Source organism: Neomonachus schauinslandi, chromosome 9 (assembly GCF_002201575.2).
Source record: "Neomonachus schauinslandi chromosome 9, ASM220157v2, whole genome shotgun sequence".
Taxonomy (NCBI): domain Eukaryota; kingdom Metazoa; phylum Chordata; class Mammalia; order Carnivora; family Phocidae; genus Neomonachus; species Neomonachus schauinslandi.
This window is the reverse complement of record NC_058411.1, coordinates 105,571,362-105,598,151: the sequence shown is the minus strand read 5'-3', so window position 1 is coordinate 105,598,151 and position 26,790 is coordinate 105,571,362. Positions and strand designations below refer to the sequence as shown.

The 26,790-nt window shown below is 38.6% G+C and overlaps 1 protein-coding gene across 7 annotated transcripts in view; it reads right to left on the bottom strand.

Moving 5' to 3' along the window:
* Positions 1-26,790, bottom strand: part of IQCH (IQ motif containing H) — a 205,248-nt gene that overhangs the window by 96,073 nt on the left and 82,385 nt on the right. For 5 of the 7 annotated variants that reach the window (XM_021693961.2, XM_021693962.2, XM_021693963.2 and 2 more), the window contains 4 exons: positions 21,950-22,029; positions 19,631-19,669; positions 6,044-6,595; positions 5,257-5,323 (listed from right to left, as the gene is read on the bottom strand). In XM_021693961.2, the coding sequence (XP_021549636.2) occupies positions 5,257-5,323; positions 6,044-6,595; positions 19,631-19,669; positions 21,950-22,029 (738 nt within the window). Of the gene's footprint in view, positions 1-5,256; positions 5,324-6,043; positions 6,596-19,630; positions 19,670-21,949; positions 22,030-26,790 lie in introns of those variants that run through there. The other 2 variants (XM_021693967.2, XM_021693966.2) reach the window with 1 other exon arrangement.

Genomic DNA, 26,790 nt, shown 5'->3' with positions numbered 1-26,790 from the left:
AATAATACTAAGATGATCACCTTTTTCACAAAATGCAAAAAAATTATTGATAGGATTTCAAATTCCACATTGTAACTAACATAAGAATTCCCATCCACTGTTGAGTTTTGGTATAAAATCAAAGAAGAATATACGCAATTGTCTGAAAAGGCTAAAAAATGTATAAAACAGTTTTCCCTTTTCCAAATACTTCTCTCCGTAGGGCCATGTTTTCTTCATATGCTTCAATCAAAACAACATATTGCAACAGATTGAATACAGAAATAGATATGAGAATCCAACCATGTTCTATTAAGAGATTTGCTAACTTGTCAACCAACACAGCTCTTTTCATTAAATTTTTTTGTTTGGGAAAATAAAGGTTTTTTAACAAAAATATGTTATTTAGGTTACATTGGTAACCGATTTATTGTTGTTATTTTAGATTTTATTTTATTTTTTTTATTTGACAGAGAGAGAGCACAAGCAGGGGGAGTGGAAGAGGAAGAAGCAGGCTCCCCACTGAGCAGGGAGCCCGATGCAAGACTCGATCCCATGACCCTGAGATCATAACCTGAGCCAAAGGCAGACGTTTAACCAACTGAGCCACCCAGGCACCTCTATTGTTGTTTTAAAGTAAATTAAATATTTTTAAAGTTTCTCAATTTTAGTTTCCAGTACAGTATATATTGATAGATACAACCTATGGAAACAATGCTTATTAGGGTTCTCAATAGTTGTGACAAGTATAAGTTTGAGAACAGCTGAACAAACATTTTAATATTTTTTATGACAATGAAGGCGATGACAAAGAGTATAGTTTTATCTTAGTAAATGCAAGACTCTTTATACCATATCCTAATACTAATCCATTTCATGAAGAGCTCATGAGCTGGTGTTCAGTGCTGCTTCTGCACTTCATGGTGCAACATCAGATAGCTCAAGGCCAACTGTGTAACTTAATATTACAGGGTCATGGGGCCAACTCTGGTCTAACCAATTAAGGAGTGTTGATTTGAATTACTTGGATGAATATAACATCGATGAATACGATGTGTTTTCATTTTAATTAAAGCTGAAAAGGAATTGGACAGTTTAAGTGCACTTTGTTTCTGATCTCAAAGGATGTGTATATTTTGGGGAACTGTATCTGGGAGATCTAGGCAGTACATCTGTCTCAAGGATCTAGTATAACAATGCCATAACTGAACTGTGGATTCCATAGCTAACTTGCCAAAATACATGTTGAAGACCATGAAGATTTATTTGACTGAAAGTCCCAATTTCTTAGCCCTAAGAACAAAGTCTCTCGCGTCTTTGAGTTGTCAACCCAAAAATGAGAAAGCAGAAAGATGTCAGTGTGCTCGGAGACATAGTAAGAATGTGATTTCAGAGGTAACACTCTTGGCTGCGGTCCTCCGCCCTTGCCCCTGTTCACAAAGGGAGGTGACATCTGGTTCTTATCTTTCCATAAAAGGGAGTGGGGTTAGGGAGCTACTGTCTCATGGACATTTGGGATAGGGTCAGTTATACACAAAAGTAAGTTTTCCTATTTTTAAGGCCTCCGTGATAGTACAGAGCAGTAGAAAAATGTTGTTTTTTCACGACACTCACAACAACAGAATCCACAACTTTATGGAAGGGAGTATCTTGGAGACCACTGATGGTGTTTGCTCCAAGGATAATTTGCTGAAGTAATGCACAGAGGGGGGAAAAAAATGATGCTGAACTATATAGATTCCTTTTAGCCATTAAATCAACTGGCAATGAAATAAAAGATTACATAGAGAAAAGAGAAAATCCCAATAATTCCTTATTTTTATTTTAAAAGAGGAAGAGAAGTAAGAGAGGAAACTCATCACTGGGGGTTTAATTGGCTGGCGGTGCCTCATATACCTGCTCCACACTTGGCCTATCTCATTTAATGTCAATATATTTTAAAATGTCACTGAGTTTAAGTGTAGCACCAAATAATGCACTGTAATAAAGAAGCACAGGGGTTAAATTAAAAGTGGTGGAAATAACTTGGCCAGAGAAACTGGAAGCAGAATTAGTTCCTAGGTTTTATTTAGACCTCTGATTTTTCTAGAGGTATTAGGATTCTTTGTTGCAGTTCTTTCTTATTTGACTGATAGATTTTGCTTAAAATAGACCCTAGTATTCTATTCCTGCTATGAACCATAGTAGATTATTTTGTTATATTTTTGTATTTCATTGTATTTCATTAATAAAAATGATAAAAATATCTAATATCCAATTAAGAGATTAGCCTATATACTCTGAAAAGGATGAGGTTTTTTTCTATCATCTTACGAAATTACAAGGCTGATCAGTTTCTTTGGACAATGAATCAACAGCATCCCACCTCTCCTGTTTGTTAAAAAGAGCTAAAATTTTGTTACATCTAGGAATACTACCCAAAATACGTAACAGTCAATCAAGTTTTATAATTACTCCTTTCAAAGAGGTTACCCTGCAATGTCTAATTGTCTTAATGTTCATATTATCAAGCCATAGACTTGAAAATACATGATAAATATTTTGTGGTCAAAGGCATTACTGAAAACATTACTGTGGTCCTCTATGTGATCATCAGTTTGGAGAATGCAATTATTCTTGTGTGTGCAAGACTGCATAAACAAATAACCAAATGTCTATAACTGCAATATACTGTACAGTTATCAGCTACTAATCTTTCATTTTTAGGGTTCAAACAAGTTAGTGCAGCCCTAATTGGCTAGTGACATGGTGTAATTATTTCTAGGGCTAATTTTACACCAGAATTGATTGCAAATCTCCTGTAGAACGAGAAAAAGGACAAGGCTGTGATTTGTATTAAATGCCTACCTGAACCTTACATGTCTACCAACTGATTTTGATTAGTGAATCCCTCTTAACTCTGAAAACAAAATTACTATATTGAATAGGTTTTGGGGGACATGTGTTTAGAGGAAAAAAGGGCTTTACTTTTATCTACTTTTGTTTTCATGAATTGTCCCTAGTGCAGGAGACAAAGTAGGCATGTTGTGACTAGCTAAAATCTTCAAGAATTCACAGGGAAAGTGGTGCACACAAAAAAGGTATACCATAATCATTTTTTAAAGAAAGCTATGGTTTGAGAATTCTGTCTGTGGAATAAGTATGAGGTGACAGGTTAACGTTATTTAAACCTAAATTTAATTTAATAGCCACAGGTTATTTTATAAAACCTAAAGCATAGGTTATAGAAACAAATACTATTTGATCAGAGCCCATGTATTATTCTCTTGTGAAAATGTGTAATTGGGCTTTTTAAATGGTCAGTTGAGAAAAATATATATGCTTAGTCTTATCTCTTGGAAGATATATGATTAGCAATTATTCTTTAAAATGGATTATTACGTTGTTAAACAAAAATTACTACAATAGGGAAGACTTTCAGATTTATTATGTGTTTATTTAAGCTGAGAATATGTATTCTAGAAGAAAACTAGTTTTAATACCAGATCTAAAATAATGCAATTCTAGTTTTTGACCAGGTTATTTTTCTACCTAATCTATATCCAGCAAACCCTTTTGGAATTTTAAAACATTTTCATTTAAAATTATTCTTTATTACCCACTTTAGATTACTGCCCGTTATTTTCAAAATATTACCTCTTTGGACAAAGGCTCTTTTCTATCAGACTTTTCTGCATGGCTGACTGCACTGGGGTTTTGAAGGGTGACAGGTGGAAGGAAGGAGTTTGTGGAAATTGTGCCTGTGATACCTTCATGCTGTCAACATTGCAAAGTGGGGGTCTTGTCCTATTTCTAGTTTTGAATAAAATAGAGAACACAAAACAAAATTTCCCACATAATACCAGGTCAGGGCCACAATTAGTTGCAGAAGCAAAAGGCTCTTGCACCTTATTCCAAGGGACTCGGGTCTGTTAATTGTGTCTGCAATTAGCCTCTCTGGTGGTAATCAATTACAAGTGCAATTTCTGAGTGTGAACTAATTTTGTGTGCAAAACTAGTCCCACCAAAACAAAACCCAACTTGGAATGAAATTCAGATCTGTCTTACCTCACTTACATCCTAAGAAGGAATTAATTTCTTCTGTGAGCCATAAAAAGACCCCAACTAAAAGGCTCTGTGCAGCTCTAACATATTTTCTTAACTTTTCTGTAAGCGCTCTAGATTCTAGGAAAGTTTGCATTAATTTATTACTACTACTATTTCACTAATTTAAAAGATAATATATAATAATTTTAGTGTTGGTTTATTTTTTTTCATATTACTGTTTAAATGTGTTATGCTCCATACTATGCCTAAGTACACACACACATATACTCACAGAGGGGCACAAATAAATTGCAATCTAGAATTCTATTACTATAGGTCACTTAATGCATCGCTCTACTTAAAAGGCCTTAACAAAGAGCCAATATGTAATATGAAGATTTGATACCAAGTCAGCGTGGGAAATTTGGTCTCACCAAGGAAATTTTTAGCACACTAGGTAGATTAAAAAGCAAAACAAAACAAAACTAATAAGCAAGCAAACAAACCCACACATTTTGACAGCAGCTCGTATTTTAAAGGAACTTCCAGTGCAGACTTCTGAGATTCCCAATGTCATTTTGGCATACCTATTTTACTACTGTGTTGCAGACAACAGCTTTTAAGTTCCCCAATTCATAAATGTAATTAAATAATTACATTAGTGCTAATTAACATGAAACTGCAGATTATTTAAGCACAAAAAACACTATTCAACTTCTTAATTATTCTTGTTCACACAGCATTTCCTTTTGCTCAGGCGCCCTAGGTGCAAATAAAGCATCCCATCTGCTCGTAATTAGAACTAAATAATTTCAGAGAATGTAGCTTATCATTTTGACTGCACATTTGATTAAAAACAGTGTACAAGCAATATCCTGGCTTATTGGCGTAACAGCAACAACACACGCAAGCCTGTGTTCTTCTATCATTAAAGAAGATCGAAAACATTATCTGTTATTTCAGGGGGAAAAATACAACTTTTTAGTTCATTTCATACAGATGAAAGCGAATTACAGCAAATCACCTCTCCACTGAATAGCAGCCCCCACATAATGACTTTATTTGCTTAATCCCCAAATTAAACGCCGTTTCGAGCGAGGGCCCTGTGTTATTACTCTCATCATGTCGAGAACATTTTCCTGCCGAGACCAATTTGAATAAAACAAGGGGCCTTCCTTGAACTCAATCAAGGAGCCATAATGTGGTGGGTAATAGAGGTTGCTGATAGATTTGCAGGCAAAAGTGTTATACCTAATGATGGGATATGGATAATAGTCCTCCTGGAGGTCCTGATGCGATTCCAGTTGGCTGCCAGATGCTAAAAATCAAGAAGAGCATTGATCAGTGACAGGAAGCTGTAGTGGATTCATCTAGTCAAACTTCAGCTGTTTTTCCACTGTACAGTTAAGCCAGGCATAAATTATATTAATTGATTTAATTACATACTTAAAACATCTTCCCCAATTAATTTAATTAGGTGGCTACATGATGCTACTGGCAGGGGAAGATTAGAGGCAGCTCACTTAATTAACAGAATATGAATGAAAAAAAGAGAAAGCAAACATAAATGAAATTGTGAGCACTAATTAAAAGGCTGTCTGCAAACTTAAATACTTTCTGACAAAGTGGTGACAGCAATGTAGACGAGAGAGGATTTTTTTTTCCTAGCAAATTAAAGTGCCAGAAGGTATATATAGGGAGAAAAGGTAGTGCAGTTAAAACATTGATCTTCTGACAGAACGACAATAGTCAAAGTGAAGGGACTTTTTTTTTTCTAGAAAAAAAATTTTTTTCTATAGAAAAAAATTGCAATAGATTTTACAGGTGCAAAAGCCAGATTCCTGATTAGGGCTAAAATATGATGTACAAACACATGTAGGGTTTGTGCATCATACATGAAGAGCGGAAGGCGAGCGAGGTTGACGAGGAGGGTAGCTGGAGAGAGAAAGGGAAGATAAAGAGACAACTTATTGCAATCACTCAAGCAAGAAATGTCTAGAAAAAGAGGTCTGCCTTAACAGCTGGTAGCCTTGTGTACCTTGGCTCGGATACGGAAATTCTCCAGGTGTCTCTCACGTGATTCCTTCAGGATCTTCTTCACTCGGGTCTTATGGCAATGTAAGAGCCACGCAATGGAAATCACACCCGATGCCCACTTCTGCTGGCGATAGATGAGGAAGAATTTTCTTGCCTTGAAGCATTTCCATGTGGCTTGGATCTTGTTGGCAGCCTCTGACCTTCCATCTTGGCCCTTGTACCTTTGCCCTGGAAGATTTAACATCATCTGGATACGAAGTGGGTTCTCTAACAGTGAGAGAAAGTCGTATCTGGTAAGTTTATTCTTCAGCTCAAACTCCGGAAGGAAGGATACCAAATTGTTCCCTTTTATTTTAACTTCTGGTATTGCATAGTCCCTGAGAAACTTCTCGATGTGTTCCAAGAGGGAAAAAATACTTCCCCAAGATAAATTAAAATGTTCCTTGAATGCTAAGAAGTCCGGGGCTGTCTTGTCTATGACACCATTATAAATAAAAAAATCAAAATCCCATGGTGATTTCACAATTCTTGAAGGTGTTGTGACTTTCATGATCTGTGAAAGGAAAGTGTCACAAGAGATGAAATAGGATTGCAATCTATTTTAAATGAGTGGTCAAGACACGCACTATCACGTTGTCACTTATCAATGCTGGGAAGATGTGGATCCCAGTTTTAACTTACATACACGGCATAATTGGAAAGTCTGGCTAGTATATATCATGAAACTCATCACCAGAAGAATATCTTAGAGGTCACTCAAAGCTATTATCTTTTTTATAAAAGTGTTATAAAATCACTCAAGGAAACTGATCATATAAAAGTTTACTCTGATATGGTCAGCTGACCCCATGAGCTCTGTGATCTACTTTTTACACATGTATGAATGGAAGCATGTCACTACCTTCTCATTCATTTGTAAGTTATTCACCAGTCCTGAAAAACAGGGTGAAATCTTTCTTTGCAGTCTGTACAATAACTTCAAATATGCTCATCAAAGCTGTCCCATTTCTCTTGACTTTCTAACAGGCCATCAGTTTCCAGCATTTCCAGTTCTTCTGCCACTTTCTGTTAATATCCAAGAGTGATTTTTACAAGGAGCGTTATGCTGTGTGTGATCACCCTTGCCACTCTCTATGTTTCTCTTGACATATGTTCTTTTATTCTTAAATCTGGTATCTTCTTAGGGGACATACCTGGACTTGTCCCCAGATGGAGAGAATCTGAAATCTCATAATGAATAAAACTAAAGAAGCATTGGCTTTTTCATTTTGCTTCTCTCCATACTGATCGAAATTTTAAGACATATAAACATATCACATTTATTTTTAAATGTCAAGAAGGTTCTCTAAGAATGGGATGATGGATAGTTTTCTTCCTTATACTTTTCTGCATGAAAAAAAAATGGAATAAATGTGATTTAAAAATAAAATCAGAAGAGGTTCGGATGACAACAGCAATATATATCATACATATCCCTTAAAAAAAAAGAAAGAAAAGGAAATTGTGTTGTGTCTGTGTCTGGTCTGAAATCACTACATTTCATCATTGAAACCTGTTGCACTAGAAAAATAAACACTCTGCCCCATGGTCTAAATGTTCTTAATGGCCTGGGGCAGGGGGAGGGCATAGATATTTCACACCCTGCCTTCTCCTCTGTAAGCCAGGTATCAGCTTACTGTACTGATTGCTTCTTGCTTAGGGATTTAAGGAACAGATTGTGTTCAGCATGTCAGCATTTACAGATGTATAAGCCCATCTTTACCAAACTGTAGGATTATATTGCTCTCTGCATTTTGAAGCGTTTTCAGAGAACTCAAAGAAAAAGACCCAAGTAATTAATCAATAACTACTGTGCCACAGTACTGTATTGAGTATTACTGTTAGATTGTTCATGGTTTGTCTTTACTAAACAAGTATTAACTGACATTTATTAACAAATTCAAGGCAGAAAGCTATCTAAAAGTAAGCTGAGAGATGATTTACAATTAAAGGACAATAAGCAAACACATTTTTTTTTTTAATAAAGAAAAGAAAACCATCAAATTCTTTTTCTGTCCTCAGGTTCCAGGCAGTGGAATAGTTAGACTGTCATCTCAAGTAAAAATGCAAAAAAGCAAGTGTTAAGTCCAAGAGGGGGAATTTCCTTGAATTTTAGAGGCTGACTTTCAACAGCAGTAAGCTTTTGTCTACTCTTAAGAGTTGTTATAGGCATAGGAATGATGGGAAAAGACTTCTTGCCAAGACTCTCACCCTTTCTGATCTTAACGCACCAAGTAAGGATACAAACTGTCTGGTGGATGAAGACGAATTCCTTCGTCTTGGATGGGCAAGAGAGAGTTGGAGAAGTAATGTGTCCTGTAGCAGACATCAGTGCTGGTGGGAGGAGCCACAATGGATGGAAGACAAGTGGCACTTGTCCCAACAGAAATGGCCCGTGGTCGCATTTCTGCCTCCCTTCAAGAATGGAGTCTGATGGTGGGAAGGTTAGAATTCAGAGAAGAATGACCAGGCTTCCTGAGTGAGGAACAGACACGTATAGTCAACACCAATGGACATGTCTGCAGCTGGCTGGTCCTGCCAGTCACATGTTGGACCCTGTTGACAAGACCCTGAGACTTCTCGAAGAAGTGCATCCCCGGACAGGAGGTTTGCCGGGCAATCTGGTTTCCTTGGAGCTATGAAAATTATTTTGAAATTCCTTCTCTTTACAGAGACTCCCGTGAAATTGGGGCCATCAGTGAAAATGGAGCGACCTTGGGAGAAGATTTTGAAAGGAGAGGCCTCTCAGGTCACTCTCAGGCAGTACCTTCCAAAGGCATAGGCCTAAGGCATCCATGTACAGCAGCAAATGCCTTTCAGACCTTTGGAAAGAATAGCCCTGGCATGGGGATGGGCTTCCAGAGTTTAACCATGGCTGTTTTAGAACAAAGGGATTATACCTCCCTACCTTCTTGGATGATATTCTGGTAAAGACATGTTCTCAAAGGAAACACACTCTTGGACATCAAATAGACCACTCAGGCACGGGGAAGCTATGGGTTTGGAGTCAGCTAAAGCATCACTGTAGTACATCTGTCACAGAGAATGCCACACTTGGGAGCACTTCATACTTAGAGCTGGAAAAGACATGTCTCTCAAGAGAAAGCCTTCCCAAATTAAAGCAGTGCATCAGCATTGTGGGATCCATTGAGCAGGTAAAGACAAAGCTGCTTCACAGCCTGCTAGGAATAAAAGCCCTGATTAAAGGTCATGCCATGCTTCAGATTCCGGTTCCTTCTGTTACTCTTTCTTTTCTATTTATCTCCATGAACTTGTCTACAGTTAAATAATTGCCTGCCATCTTTCCCTCCTTCTACCTTCCTTCTTTCTATTCCTTCCTTCTATTCTTTCCTTCCTGCCTCTTTCCCTCCCTTCCTACTTTTGTTTTTGTTTTTGTTTTGTTTTGTTTTGTTTTGTTTAAGGTATGCTGTCCTCCCAATGTGATGTTACTGACCCAATAGCAATATTGTTTTCCTTCTAGTGGGAATGGCTCTCTGTTCTGCCATCCACATTGTCTCCTGGTCCTGGTCCTTCCTGAGACCCTGGTCTTCGCCAGAGGCCAAACCCGTGGCCATGGCCTAATTATTAGCATCCTGCTCTAACTAACCGAATCAACTAGCTGGGAAATGCTCTTTATCATTTGCAAAGTGTTATTACTAATTAGGTAATTTTGAGAGTTTCTGGAGCCGTTATTTAGGAAAAATTCTAAATTTAAAACAAACAGGAAGGCAGGATGATGATTACATATGTCGGTAAGTCACAGGGGTGAAGCAAAAATGATAGGCCCGGTATTACCTCCTGAACTTCAGAAATAACTGCCACAAAGAAGAACTCTAGGAAAAAGGGGTGTGTATTTCTAAGCTGAATGTCTTTATGAGAAATGTTCTTTTCACACATGTGGACAGCATGCGGATGTAGGATTAAACCATAGCTGAGGATCCCTAAATGAGATATGACCAAGATCTCCTGGTGGTAAATAATCAAGTATTTGGGATAATCCAAATGGATATCATTTTTAGAGAAGGATTTGCCTAGAAAGACACACTAAATTGCTTTTGAATCCATAACCTGATGTTCCCTTTCTCGAACACTCACACATATCTGTTAGTAATTAGCTTTGGCAATTCTGTTGTGTGAAAACGAATAAATTCCTCCCGCCATTATGGCTCTAAGTGAGTGCTTAGATTCAGAGTAGGAATGAAGTGACCCTCAGAGATGGAACGTGCATTATTCCCTGAAAAGCAGAGATGCCACTTGTCTGGCCTCCTCTTTAATCTTTGTCAAGGGTCTGAAATGTGTTAAGTTTTGTACAGAACAGATATCGTTACCTCAGATGGCTAGCATTATTTGAAAGATACAAACGATATTCAGAGAAAGTAGCTGACCCAATCAGGATTTAGGGATTCAGCAGAATTATAGTACTGAATTTTAGAGCGTGATGGATCTTGAAGGTCACTGGCCTTGCCTTTTTACTGAACAAGCTATTATGGACTCAGGGAAATGAGCCTTGGCCCTGAGGTCTGACTAACCTGGGTTCAAGTCCAAGCTCTGCCACTATCTGCTACATACTCTTGGACAAGTTATCATCTGCTATGGATTGAATGTTTTGTGACCCTACAACATTCATACGTGGAAGCCCTGGTCCCCGATGTGATGGTATTTGGAGGTATTTGGGGCCCTTGAGAGGTAATTAGGTCATGAGGGTGGAGGCTTCCTGATGAGATTAGTGCCCTTAGAAGAAGAGACACAAGAGAGATGATCTCTCTATCATGTGAAGATACAGCGAGAAGGTAGCTGCTTGCAAACCAGGAAGAGGGACCTCACCAGAACCCAACCATACTCGCATCCTGATCTTGTGCTTCCAGCCTCCAGAACTGTGAGAAATAAATATTTGCTGTTTAAGCCACCCAGCCTATTGTATTTTGCTATGACAGTCCAAGTTAAAACAACATCCTCTCTACACTTAAATGTTTCTCATCTCTAAAAATGAGGGATCCCCACAGAGTTGCTATGAAGATCATAGCATGTGTAAAGAACATTTCACAGTGCCTCACCTCCAGTCCCTGTGGTTATCACCGTAGATAGGAAACTGAGACTCAGAGGTTAAGTGATTTGCCCAAGATCACACAGCTAGTTGCCCTTTGGCTCCCCCCATAACATCCATGCCCACAGCCCTAACTGTCCAGAACTCCCCATATGGCCCCATACCAAGGTGTGCTCTCCTTGTTCAACCTTCCTTTTACCACCTCCTACATCAGAGCCAACCTGGCCCTGACCTGCTGTTTCCTTCTTATTTGGAAAGCAGTCTGTTAAACTAACCCCCATGAACATGCTAATGAACCATGGCATGGTAGGAAAGGGATGGATTTGAAGTGAGAAGACCTAGGATCTAGGCTGTTACCAACCTTACTACATGGCCTTGGGAAGTCACTTCTCCTGTGGGATATTAGCGGATCATTCAGAGTGCTTCTGATTTTGACACCCTATGTCTCTCTGACTTAAAGTGTCACCCCTTATGAAATGCTACATGTTGTTTAATAAACTCCTGGAGCTAGCAGAGCTAGCAAATCGAAGGCACATGTTTCCAATAGCATCACCTCATGTACCATGAAAAAGACCTGGGGATTTTTTCCCCCTTTTCTCTTTTTTAAATAGGAAGCTTTTTCTAGAAACTTGAACACCACAGTTGAAGAATAGCCGTTTATACCAACTACATGTAAAGGTAGTCATGGGGAGAGAACCCCAAAGAGATATTCCAGCATTTCAGGGTCTGCAAATCAACAAAACAGTTCTCAGTTCATAGGACCTAGAAACTGCATTTAAGCTGTAAGTGTCAATTAAAAGTGAGAGTCAGAGTCCCTAAGCTTTATAAAGAGGATAAAAGGCAAAAATAGAGAACTCACTGAGCAGAGACATATAAAGGAAGAGAACTGTGTGTAAAGGCCACTCAGATCAACAGCAATTTTCTAGGGCTAATTTCTGCAATTGCTTTGAAAGGTATCTTTATTCAAATGAGTCTCCCTGAATTCTGAAACACTTTCTGAGGAGAAAAAAAAATTCCCATCCCTAGATGTATTCTTCTCGAACAAAAACACTCATTGGATCAAATGCTGGTTGGAGATCAAACAGAACAAAATCGGGAAGATTTTTAAGAGGGATGGACTATATTTTCAGCCAAATGTGATATTTCCTTTTCTAGAGATCTATCTAAGTTTATTGCTGCAATGATTTCATCTTTTCTGCTAACTTTATAATATTTTCTGAGAGAATGCGACATAGTGAAGGACGGCCACTTGGAACAATCATGACTGATGGGTGGAACCTGCCTGGGGTCCGTACTGGGAACCTGGCAGGCGGAGAGTGAAAAGCAGCCTGGATTCCTAAATTTCTGAGAAAAGGCACATCATCATGTTCTCCACGTGGTAAAGGAAGAAGAGCAAGCCTCCAAAAGGACCTCAGTTATCACCAAAGTAAAGTTTGACGTTATGGTTTTCCTGAGGAAAATGTGTGTATAGCAAGTCTGTTGATCCCAGATGGCTAAGGGATACTTGCAAAATTCTTACAACATCCCACCTTGTCACCTTCTCTAAACCTACATATGGATGCTGCTTTATTTTCATTTGTAGCACTTATCACTGCCTGACCATTATATTAAATATCTGCCTTTCTTACTAGAACATAAGTCCCAAGAGGGCAAAGACTTGGTTTGTTTTGTTCACTGCTACATCCCCAAGGTCTAGTACCCTGCCTGGCACATGATTAAAGGTCAATGGAGATTAGTTGAATGAATGTATGAATGAAGCTGATAGCCACTTAGGTTTACAGCACAAAACTCTTCTATGATCATACAAGTTATTTGCAAACTCATAGCTTGAGTTTTGAAGCACTAATAGACTACTGAAAATGTCCATACCCTGACTAAGGAATTCTACTGCAAGGAAGTAGCTTAAATACAAAGATTTATGTACAAATGTGGGAGATGTTCATAGCAGTTTTATTTATAACAGGAAATGATTTATTTATTAATAATTAGAATAGTTATTAATAATCTGACATTTATAATTTAATATCAAACAATAGGATAATAGCTAAGAAAATTATGGTATATCTTCAAGACAGATGATTATGTAGCCATTCAAAATGTTTTATGAAGACTTTTAAGTCATATATATAAAGGCTTATGATAAATTGTTAGGAGAAAAGAGATGGGTCAGAGTTGAATATATTGAATGATACAACAGAGGGCCATGCCAAAGTTTAAATACGCCAAAGGGATATGATATTATGGGATTTTGTGTGTGTGTGTGTGTGTGCCTTTCTCCTTTCTGAACCTTCCAAATTTTCTATGAAAGATTAGGTCATAGTTTGATGAATGAAAAAGATAAAGTAAAAATAATTAAGATTATTTGGTCTCACTGATAACTTAAACTTTTTTCTGGTGTATATAAGTAAAATTGTTAGTCCATGCAATAGAAGTGTACACTTAGATGCCATGAAGACAGATAAAGACAATTTTGTGAGTATTTTTTCTCAGTTACTTCTTACAAGAAAAAAAATATTGTTTTGCACATAAAACTGTATAATTTTCATTCACTTTGAAAGTTTCATGTCAAAAATGCATAGGTGAGGGTGGCATTTGCTAATGAATTAGAGAAAACAGAAATGGTTTTAAATGATGCCACAGGTTTCTGGTTTGGGATTTTCTTTCTTTTCTTCCTTTAAGAAGGTAAATTAAATAAGGTTTCATGAGGGAAAGTGAATCTAAAAGAGGAAAGAACAGCCCTAGATTTCCTTCTGAATCTCATCTTGTATCTTCAGGCTGTAGAACTCGAATTCTTGCCAAAGTACCACCTGCCCTCTCCGTGACCCTTTAGGACAGGACAAGAAAGGAGTGTGCTGGGCACAAAGCCCACCAGGGAGGCATTCTCTGCTCTTCAGGAAGTAGGCTGATTTGGAAAAATGTCTATGCATGTCCTCTGCCCATTTTTTAATTGAATTATTTGGTTTTTTGATGTTAGTTGCGTAAGTTCTTTATATATTTCGCATACTAGCCCCCTATCGGATAGATCATTCACAAATATCTTCTCCCTTCAATAGGTTGCCTTTTTGTTTTGTTGACGGTTTTCTTTGCTGTGCAAAAGCTTTTTATTTTTGTGTAGTCACAATGGTTTAATTTTGGTTTTGTTTCCCTTGCCAGAGGAGACATATATCTAGAAAAATGTTTCTATGGCTGGTGTCAAAGAAATTACTGCCTATGTTTTCTTCTAGAAGACATACAGATGGCCAACAGACACACGAAACAATGCTCAACATCACCAATCATCAGGGAAATGCACCTAAGAGCTGCAATGAGATATCACCTCACACCTGTCAGAATGGCTAAAATTAAAAATACAAGAAATAACAATTGTTGGTGAGGATGTGGAGAAAAAGGAACCCTCTTGCACTGCTGGTGGGAATGCAGACTGTGCAGCCACCGTGGTAAACAGTATGGAATTTCCTTAAAAAATTTAAAAATATAATTACCACATTATCCAGTAATTCCACTACTGGGTATTTACCCAAAAAAAACCAAAACCACAACTTGAAAAGATACACGCCCCCCAATGCCTATAGCAACATTATTTACAATAGTCAAGATAATGGAAGGAGCCCAAGTGTCCACCCGCAGATGAATGGATAAAGATGTGGTATATATATACAGAATGGAATATTGCTGGACCATAAAAAAAGAATGAGATCTTGCCATTTGCAACAATGGGGTCTTGCTCTAGAGGGTATAATGCTAAGTGAAATAAGTCAGAGAAAAACCAGTACCATATGGGGGCGCCTGGGTGGCTCAGTCGGTTAAGCGACTGCCTTCGGCTCAGGTCACGATCCTGGAGTCCCGGGATCGAGTCCCGCATCGGGCTCCCTGCTCGGCGGGGAGTCTGCGTCTCCCTCTGACCCTCCCCCCTCTCATGTGCTCTATGTCTCTCTCATTCTCTCTGTCTCAAATAAATAAATAAAATCTTAAAAAAAACCCCAAAAAACCAGTACCATATGATTTCACTTGTATGTAGAATTTAAGAAAGAAAACAAATGAACAAAGAAAAAAAAGAGACAAGCAAAAAAACAGATTCTTTTTTTTTTTTTTTTAAGATTTTATTTGACAGAGAGAGCACAGGCAGAAGGAGAGAGAGGGAGAAGCAGGCTCCCTGCCAAGCAAGGAGTCTGATGTGGGACTCGATCCCAGGACCCTGGGATCATGACCCGGGCCGAAGGCAGCCGCTTAACCAACTGAGCCACCCAGGCATCCCAAAAAACAGATTCTTAAATACAGAGAACAAACTTGTGGTTGCCAGAGGGGAGGTGTGTGTGTGGGGGGCGGGGTTGGGTGAAACAGGTGAAGGGGATTAAGGGTACACTTGTGATGAGCACTGAGTAATGTATAGCATTGTTGAATCATTCTATCGTAGACCTGAAACTAATGTAATGTTAATCACACTTCAATAAACGTAAAGCAGTGGGCTTATTCCCTTTAGTAGATAGGTCACATGAAAGCTGAAACTGCTGCTAGATACCACCTGGTGGTTTTCAAAGTATATATATTTTCAAACCTGGAACACTGTTCAGAAACAATACAATCTGATGGTAAAGAGGGGCACAGTTAACACAGCTGCTGTGGGTTTGAGGGGTCTAGAGCCCCACCTCCTGGGAACTTCCCCTTTTTTCCTTTTCCTGGGGGTCTTGGGGTGAGCGTTGGAGGGGTCATGGAAGTTTTGTAAAAAATCGAGCTGGTCTGCAGACGGGGGAAAATGAGACTGGACACAGTGGTGTCAGTGTCACATATGTTGCCTCATTAAAATAGTTCAACTGGGGCGCCTGGGTGGCTCAGTCGGTTAAGCGACTGCCTTCGGCTCAGGTCATGATCCTGGAGTCCCTGGATCGAGTCCCGCGTCGGGCTCCCTGCTCGGCAGGGAGTCTGTTTCTCCCTCTGACCCTCCCCCATCTCATGTGCTCTCTCTCTCTCTCTCTCTCTGTCATTCTCTCTCTCAAATAAATAAATAAATAAAATCTTTAAAAAAAATAGTTCAACTGACTCAACTGTATAAAATAATCACGATTCTATAACATAAGGATGAAGAGTAATATGCTGGGGAAATACTAAAGGAAGTAACAGTGTAAGAATGACTAAGAAAAGCAAGACCCCAAAACTGACATTAAAAGGTTATCACCCAAACCTGTTCTTTCTATAGCAAAGAAGATTTTACAGCAAGAGGTATATCTTTCGAAATAGGATTTTCTTTTGTTTCTTCTTTGAAATTTGAAAAAGTTTTGAAAATACAGAAAATTATAGAAGAATAATATAAAAAACTGCCATGGGCGCATGTGAATCTTTTGTCTTCTTTGCTTTGTGTGTATTATATATATATTACACGTTTATATGTATATGTATATTATATATATATCTGTCTGTGGCTCATAAATGTAAGAAAGCAAGCTACAAAAGCCCAGTGGTTTAAACCGGAGGAATCTACATGAGGACGAATTAGATAACATTAGAAAATACAGAATATATATAATGTATATATGATATATATATCTCTCTGAAGCAAAGGAGACAAAAATATATATTTAAATCTTTTACATTTAAAAATATAGTTTATTTTATATATTTATAGTTATTTATAAGATTTAGATATATTTAAATTATTTATATATGTGTTGAAATTTTAAAAAACAACACATAAGGTAGAATTGAAATCCTCTAATTCTTTTTAGCTCTTTCTTCTCCCTCCCCCATTTCCAGAAGCAGAACACACTCATGAATTTAACCTGGACCCTTACGTCCAATAAATATATTTGTTTGCTTGTTTTACCCATAAAAGAGATTTTTATTATCAAAATATTAATTGAAATTAAGTGGATCTTACCATAGTTGTTATCATATTTATTATCATACTATTATTATATGTTAACACATTTATTAAAATTATTATGTTAACATATTTATTATCAAAATATTAATTGAAATTAAGTGGATCTTTTTTTTTAAGATTTTATTTATTTGAGAGAGACAGAATGAGAGAGAGAGCATGAGAGGGGGGAGGGTCAGAGGGAGAAGCAGACTCCCCGCTGAGCAGGGAGCCCGATGCGGGACTCGATCCAGGGACTCCAGGATCATGACCTGAGCCGAAGGCAGTCGCTTAACCAACTGAGCCACCCAGGTGCCCAAATTAAGTGGACCTTAACATAGTTGTTAACATGTCTGCCTTGAGATAATAAAAAGATGTATTTGCTGAGAGAGACAATTTTAGCAACTTTAACCAGGTAAATTAGAGCCCTGAAAATATAGGCCTTAGATTTCTTGAAATAACTACAAAGTCTACCACCGTGTATTATCTTATATTCCTTGGATCCTTGTGCAGAGCCTGACTGACTCCACTTTATCCTTCCACTTCTTGAGTCTTGGTTATTTGGTTAATGAGCTAGAAGACAGAACAGTCTCTTAAAGTCAGGGCCACTGAAAGCAGACATGACAGCTGACGTGACAAGCACTGTCCTGAATGTGAAGGAAACAAATGAAAAACGACTAGAAATGGGTTCTCTGCATACGTGATACTGGGGAGAGAAAATGTTAGATTACATCAGGGAGGCAGAGATATGGGATCTTTTAGAAAGATTTCTACCAAAAACAATTGAAAGTTTAAAAACTCTCTAATGCGTCGGGGCTCTGGCAGCCACGTGGCCCAGTTCTGTATGCTGGCTCTGTCTCTTACTAGGTGCATGACCTTAACGTCTCCGTAATTGGTTCCTTCCAGGAAAATGGGAATAATAATAGTACCTACTGCTCAGAGATATTGTCAGATGAGGTGAGCTAATCCATGTAAAGCATAGGAACAGTGGTGGGCACATGTGTGTAAGATGTGTGTAAGGTGCTAGTTAGGAGTAGTAGTGGTAGTGGTTGGGGTAGTTAGTAGTAGTTACCATCATAGTAGTGGTAACATTTGGAAAACTAGCGCATGTGGAAGAGTTCATAACCTTGTGTGTAGGAGGGTGGACTCTGGGGCCTCATTCTGTCATCTGGACCCTCCGCACCCTTTCACCAACTATGTGGGCCTGGGGACAATGACAGCACAGAGGTTCTAGAGCTGCTGTGAGCATTCAGTGGGTGTGGAAGGTGCCTAGTGCCATGTTCTAAGAACATGCTCAACCAACTCTTGCTGTTCTAAATATTCCTGATACATCATGCCTAGTGTTCTTAAAGCACATCCTATTTTTAAAGTGTAGAAGCAAGCTCACAATTTCCCCGTAGCAAGAAGTCAAGGGAAGCTGAAGGAAGGTTCTGATTGCATTGATTAGTTTATCCAGGAGCAATCTGTCTCAGTTCAGAAGGACTGTATGCGATCATTGCTGTAAGTACAGCTCTGGCTAGTCACAGCTCTGCAGAAGTACAAGAAGACCCAGAAGATGGGCTCTTTTTCCTTGGAAAGGGGTGGCTAAGCTCCCTCTGAAATTCTTTCTGATAAGACCCTTGAAGGAAGGGGGGCCTAGAAGATGTTGTTTAAAAATAGGCCAGTGACGGTCACCTGGGTGGCTCAGTCGTTAAGCGTCTGCCTTCAGCTCAGGTCATGATCCCAGGGTCCTGGGATCGAGCCCCGCATCGGGCTCCCTGCTCCGCGGGAAGCCTGCTTCTCCCTCTCCCACTCCCCCTGCTTGTGTTCCCTCTTTTGCTGTGTCTCTGTCAAATAAGTAAATAAAATCTTTTAAAAAAACAGGCCAGTGAATTCTGATAACAAGTGCTTTATAATTCCAAAGCATTTCCACACACATTAACAGAGCTAATAGAACAAATCTGTGAGAGTTATTATCCCCCTTTGACAGATGAGGAAAAGTGAGGCACTCAGAATTTAAGTGACTTGCTCAAAACTCCTCTATTAGTAAGGAAGAATCCAGCTCTTTCCTGCTTCAAGTTCAGAACTTTGCTGACTCACGCATGACCCAGTGGAAGGTTCTTTGCTGGCACGTACTTGTCGGTGGGAATGATTTCATTCCCCCAATGTGTTTGTTACCTTATTGGTTTTAGGCAGCTTAGTCCTAAGTCCCATCCCCTTACCAATGACCTCATATATGCAGTGTGTATGCATGTGCACGTGTGTATGAACGCACACGTACACACACGTATGCCCATGCTGGGGGCTAAGTGAATTTTTTTTCGCATTTTATTTATTTTCAAGTGGACTTTTAAAAGATGAGAATCGTAGATTGAGGTTGAAGACCATTGTGATTCAGCCAGATTTTGAGTATGCTAAATCACTTCTCTGGATTGAAGCCTGAGAAGTAATTCAGTCCTAACTGAAGGGGGGTAGGGAAGGTTTTTCACTTTAAGCGAACCATTTTTTTTTTTTTTCTGAAGACATGATCTAATTTCTTTTATAAAAGAAGAGCAGAACTTTTGTTGCAGTCTCCAGCTGTCAACCGGCCTCTCATACTTTTGCCCTGAAGCAAAAGGAAGGGACATCAGGTGACAAACCCCAAATTTCAACTAGTCACACAAATTACAGACCTTCCTATCATGATGTCCTCTTGACCTTTTGTGTTTCCCCTACAATGAAGAATGAGACACAGTTTAAATCAAAATGACTCTCATGGGCAATCTTACAAAACAAATAGAAGCACAGAGCCTCCCCCCCCCACCTGCCTCCCCCAGGTCTCCCCGCTGGGCCAGCCTGTTCCTTCTTGCCATGCAGGCAGGAGCTAATAATTAGAAAGACCTTTTCCACCCCAGACAACGCTGCCTTGCTTGCCAAGAGCCCTGTTTGATCTGAAGAGAGAGTTTGACAAAGTAAATATTTACCAAAACAGCTATAGTCAGACGCCAAGTCCTGCATCTAGGGTACACTGAAAGAAGTATTTCCAAGAAGGGGCTTCTCTGTGTGGCACCACACCGCCCGGTGGATGCTGATCCAGGTCCGTTCTAGCTCTGTCAGTGTTTCTGTGAGCCTTTTCACTTCCACGCTAGGACACTTCACAGAGTGTATGAATAATTACATTTACCATTGAAGAGTCAATTCAGAAATGTACCAGTTCGAGACCACAGGAAAGAGTCTTTAAATATTACTGCCTCAGCACTAGGGGAAAGCTTTGTGAAGTCAACGGAGAGGAAATTAAAGGCAGGGTTAATTAGCCCTCCAGAAGTGTCTTTATTAAAATAATTTTTTTTTCTGTGATAGATTGATTAGCGCAGAAAACCTAGTCATGTTTGTATTACCTGTAGATCTGTTGTCTATAACACTGTGGGACTGGAGAGCTCAAACGTGGTGAGAAGCAAAACAGGTGCCCCCGCCTGTTCCCATTATGCACATTAGCCCGTGGCCTTCGCACAGCCTGTTAAACAGCTGAATTTGAAACAATCGTGGTGCAGGCCAAACACTAGCCTGAAGGCCTGTCTGTCTAGGGATTTGGCCATTTACACTGATTTTTTTTTTTTACCCACATTTTTCATGAAACACAAATATTTGCCATGGCAACTGGGGTGTCACATGACACGCTGCTACATAAACAGCTTGGAACTCTCTTAAGGGGACACAGCCCACCAGTGCTGCAAATACAGGGAAAGCATCTCGAGGAAGATTTGGGCGTTAAGAAGAAGGTCTGGGGGGTGCCTGGGTGGCTCAGTTGTTAAGCGTCTGCCTTCGGCTCAGGTCATGATCCCAGGGTCCTGGGAGAAGAAGGTCTGGGAAGAGCAGGTAACAGTCTACTACATAGAGACAGTAGGATTCATTTCTTCTCTGCCACTCTTCCATTTCCCTCTCTTCCTTGCCTTTTTTTTTTTTTTTTTTTCTTAATGGGAGCAGCTGTAAATAGGACCACATAGGGTAAGTCCTGAAAAAGACACTGCTAGCTCTCCTTTTTTCTGGCGAAAAGTTTCAATTATCACAACTCTGTGGCTTATAAACCTAAAGCAAGCTTCAAAAGTCCAGCACATTTAAACCTGGAAAATCTCCATGAGGATTAATTATGTTGTACTGTGAGGTCCTAATGTTAGAGAATACAGAATTTCTTCCCTTTCCTCATTAGGATATCTGTGCAAAACTGGAGAGCTTGCTTTTTACCCTATGCTTAAAGACAAATGAAGTAGGGTAAAATCTCATAAGAACATACCCTATACAACACGAATTTGGATATAAAGCAATAGCTATCATATTCCAGATTCCTAGACTCTTGACCCAGTTAGTGGTATAGGTTGGCCCACTCATTTAGTTAATCTCACAATAATGTGACATGATTGAATTTTTTAAGACCCCGTGGATAAGGGCGCCTGGGTGGCTCAGTTGGTTAAGCGACTGCCTTCGGCTCAGGTCATGATCCTGGAGTTCCGGGATCGAGTCCCGCATCGGGCTCCCTGCTTGGCAGGGAGTCTGCTTCTCCCTCTGACCCTCCTCCCTCTCATGCTCTCTCTCATTCGCCCTCTCTCCAAAAAAAAAAAAAAAAAAAAAAAGACCCCGTGGATAATGTCATGGTAGAATCTACTTGTACAGCAATCCCCCTTTAAAAATCAAATGCATCCCAGCAGCCAAAATAGTATTTATTTCCATATGAAAGGTACAACTCTATAATATGGTGTATTACTAAAAATCTCACTGAGAATACTGTAAATAACAATTTTCTTCTCTTAGAAGCATGAGGGGTGCCTGGGTGACTCAGTTGGTTAAGCATCTGCCTTCAGCTCAGGTCATGATCTCAGGATCCCGGGATCGAGCCCAGTATCAGGCTCCCTACTCAGTGGGGAGTCTGCTTCTCCCTCTACCCCTGCCCCCTGCTCATGCTCTCTCTCTCTCTCTCAAATAAATAAATAATCTTAAAAAAAAAGGAGTATAAATACCTTTGATCTTTGTTTCTTAGAAGAGAACTTCTTTGCTTCCACTGGAATCAGCTGTGGTTTCTGAAGTGTAGCGAAAGGGGCTGTGGATGGAGGTGGTGCATTGTTACCTCTTCCAGAAAAAGGCTGAGTCACTGGGTGGGTGCTATTGGGTTTGCCACTTGAAAGTCAAATGGCTCTGTCACTATTCACTATTGTCTTGCCTGTATCAATTCAATGAAACATTTGTGATCATTGATTTCAAAAGGAAAGCAAAAAGCATGGGAGGGCAACTGTTCCATCAGAATATAAGGTCAGCTCATTTTGTGCACACTGCCCAGACAAAAAGGTACATTTTAAAATCAGGCACATTAGAGAGTAATATTGGTTATATAAAAACGTTTTGTGGGTGCCTGGGTGGCTCAGTTGGTTAAGCATCTGCCTTTAGCTCAGGTCATGATCTCAGGGTCCTGGGAGTCTGCTTATCCCTCTCCCTCTGCCCCTCCCCCTGCTTGTGTTCTCTCTCTCAAATAAATAAATAAGTAAATTCTTTAAAAAAAAGTTTCGCTATAAGATCTCTTCAAATAGCCATATTCCCAAGTTCATTTAATAGGGAAGTTAATATAACTACACAGGGTGGACTATTCTATTGTGTGGTCAGTAAAAATGATGATTCCGAAGAATTTAAATGGTTTGGGGAAATAATACAAGTGAAAAAAATACAGTAAATATCATTTTTGAAATTAATTAAATCTCAAAGCAACAATGTTTAGAGAACACATCTGGTCCATAGGTGGGTAGGCCTATCGGATATCAATGCTTGGGAGATAAACCGCTTCTCCCCTGTTGCCTGGCAGCAAATCCAACTGCCCTTTACAAATAGCTCAAGTCTGACATTCTCAGGGGTGAAAAATCCTTACTCTACTCTTTACAAAAAAGAAAACAAATATAATTTATTTAAATAGTAAATTGAGTCAAAGGAGTGGGGCTTCTTTCAACTCCCTTAGTCCAACCACTTTTCTGTCCATTTTGTAACAGCCATCTTAGGAAGAATGGACAGATACTGATCAAATACAGCACATTAGTACACAATTTGGAATCCCACTTTGAGTTCTCGGCTCTTTCACATTGCCTCAAGTTGGCTGCAAGCAATCTCTTTGGCCATTTCTTAAAAAGTAGCAGGAATTCCAGAGTCTAAATCACTAAAATTCATCTCCACAAAAGGCATTTGTTGGTTGCCTCTGACCAACCTGGTTTGACCTGGTTTTCTGTTTTCTTGGCTTTCAGGAAGCCTCCCTGCCCATCCCCTTCCTGGAGCCTGGCAGTTGGCTAGAGTGTATGGAGACTCCATCTTAGGTCTACAAGTTTTGCCTTGACTTCTATGCTCTCCTGCCCTGTTGTTCACTTGGACTATGCCCTCCCACTTCTGAAGGCCAGTCCACACCCTGGACTTCGGCTGCTTGAAATCCACAGATTCACCCGTAAAGCCATGTTATTCCTAGTGTCTGCAGGCTCAGTATACTGTTGTTAAACTATCAGGTTCCTGCAGATGAGTGAGATTTATGGTTAAGTTCTCATGTTGAAACGAAACAGCAGCTGACAAGTTTTTGAGTAGGCATAATTTTGAAAGGATTTTAGTAAAATTTTAATGAAATCTGGTAGATAAAGATCTAAAAGATTTGTAATTTCATATGGGTAATCCACAGTTAATGGTATATCTAAAATTTTTTAGAAGTTTTTCTTAGTTACCTGCAAAAATTCTGTCACTGAATTATAACTGCATGTAGCCTTAAATTTTGTGGGACACATGCATTTGAAGAACGTGCATCTCTAACAAAATTGTATCATAAGGTACTGCCTATATTTTGCTACTCAATTTTCCTTCTGGAAAGATCTGTATGATAATTAGAGTTAATGTCAGGGGAAAAAAATCTTGTCTTTCTGGACAACCCTGTATGCCTCTATGGTAGTTGCTGATATCTACCTGCACAATAGCCTTTCTTTCTTGCTAATTTTAAAACGTCATTTTTTTTCAATATGCCCAGCTCCAAGGGATGCCAGATTTAGCAAACAAAATGTTTAGAGGACACACAGTTACATTTTAATTTTAAACAACAAATAATGTTTTAGCATAAGTATGGCCCAAATAGTAAATATATTTAATATCCAACAAAGAATTTTCATGAATGGATTGTACCAAGCATAACTTATTATATAAGAAGTCAGTATAGTATGTCCCAAATCCTAACCCTAACCCTAAACCTAACCCTATCCCTAGACATTCACTTTCCCAGCCTTTCTTAGAGCTAACAGTAGCCATGTGACCAGTGAGATAAAAGGGGAAGTCCATCCAGGGGCTTCTGGGAAGAGACTGGTAACCACTGTTTTCCCTTCTTCCTGCCTCGAATGTGTACGTTAAGGCCCAGATATGCAGGAGCCATCATAGAGCCAGGAGGTGGCAAGCATGAGGTTGAAATGAAACATCCAAAGAAGATAAAGCAGAAAGAGCTGTTTTGATTTTTTTGATGAGTACCACCAGCTGCCTACTTCCTGATTTCTTACGAGTGAGACAAATGAACTCCTCATTGGTTAAGCCACTGGTAGTTAGGTTTTCCGATATTTGCAGTCCCATACATTCCTGGCTGGTGCCCCTTTCTCCCTCCCTCCTTGTCTCCATTCCATTCTTTGTCTTATTGTGTGTGCTAGGGCTTTGAGGACATGTTCAACGATGGTGACAGTAGTTGTCGTTCTTGAACTATCTCTGCTTTTAATGGAAAGATGGAATGATCCTAAAGTTTGCCTACTAAGAATATTGGATCTGGGGTTTTGGCTGAAGGCAATAATCAGGGTCAGAAAATCTTCTTATACTTCTACTCTGCTCAGAGGTTTTTTCCCCCTATTGTTAATGTTGAGTCGCATTACATGATTTTTAAATTTCACACATACAGAGATGATCATAGGATTTTTCTTTTTTAATCTGTTAACATGGCGAATTATATTGTTCAATTTTTCTAATATTGACACTTCCTCACATTCTTCCTCATCACGATGAAGGTAAAAAAAAAAAACCCATACTGCTAACTTTTATTTAGAATGTCCCAAATCCTAGTATGTTTGCCTCTGTATTCCTGAGATCGAGCCATAATATTTTTTTCTTGCACTGTCCTCATCCTGTTTTGGTACCAAAGTTGTAGTAGCTTCATAAAATCAGTTGGCAAGCTTTTCTTCTTTTCTTTCTCTATGGAGTAGTTTAAGATAAGGATCACTGATCTTTTAAGTTGGTAAATCTTGCCTATAAAAGGCCTGAGGCCCTTTTTCCTCTGGTATATTTTTGTGAGCAGACATGTGTGCACATGTCCACATGTGTTGTTTAAGACAGAGATATATTTTTGACTACCAGTTCAAATGACCTAATGGTATTGTTTTCTCTAAGTTTCCTACCTTTTCTTGAATTAATTTTGGCAATTATTCTCCTTTCATTTAAAAAAAATTGGCATAAAACTATATACTATAATTTTTAAAAAATTCTATGTATCTTTTTTCATTTTAATATTATTTGTGCCTTCTCTCTTTTAAAATTTCAGCTTTATTGAGGTATAACTGACATATAATTTACCTATAAAATTGTAAAGTATTTAAAGTGTACAGTGTGGGGAGTTGATATATGTATACATTATGGAAGGATTCTCTCCCATCTAGTTAATTAACACATCCATCATCTCACATACTTATCTTTTTTTAATTAATGAGAACATTTAAGTTCAGCTCTCTTAGCAAATGTCAATTATTTACATTAGATCTTCAGACATAATTCATTTTATAGCTGAAAGTTTATACCCTTTTACCAACCTCTACCCACCTCTCAGTCCCTGGCAATCACTTTTCTACTCTGTTTCTATAAATTTGACTTTTAAAAAATTCCACATATAAGTGATACCATGTAGCACTTTTCTTTCTCTGACTGGCTTATTTCACTCAGCATAATACCATCAAGGTTCATCCATGTTGTCTCAAATGGCAGGATTTCCTTCTTTTTTAAGGCTGAATAATATTTTATATTTATAAAATAATTTTATTCTAATAAAATAATATATATGTTTATTATAAACATATATAAACATATATAAACATATATAACATATAAAATATATATAAAATATATGACATAAAAAATATATAAAATATATATTATACATCTATAAAATATATACAATATATATATACAATATATATATATAAATATATATAAAATATATATATATATGTCACATTTCCTTTTTCCTTTCATCCATCTACAGATGTGTAAATAGTGTCCATACCTTGGCTATTATGAATAATACTATAGTGAACATGAGAATACAGGTATCTCTTGAGATACTGATTTTGTTTCCTTTGGTTGTAAGTGGGATTGCTGATCAGATGGTAATTCTATTTTTAATTTCTGGAGAAACCTCCCTACTATTTCCCCTGGTAACTTTACTAGTTTACATTTTCACCAACAGTACACAATGATTCCCTTTTCTCCACCACCTGCTCTGCCTTTGTTCTCTTGTCTTTATGATGATTGCCATTCTGACAGGTGTGAGGTGCTATCTCATTGTGGTTGTGATTTGCATTTCCTTGATGATTAGTGATACTGAGCACCTTTTCATGTCCCTGTTGGCCCTTTGTCTTCTTTGGAAAAATATCTGTTCAGGTCCTTTGCCCATTTTTTAATTGGGTTATTTGGGGTTTTTGCTATAGAGTTGTATGAATTTCTTAATATATTTTGTGTATTAACCTTTTATTGGATTTGTGCATTGCAAAGATTTTAGCCCATTCCAAAAGTTGCCTTTTCATTTTGTTGGTGGTTTCTTTTGCCACAC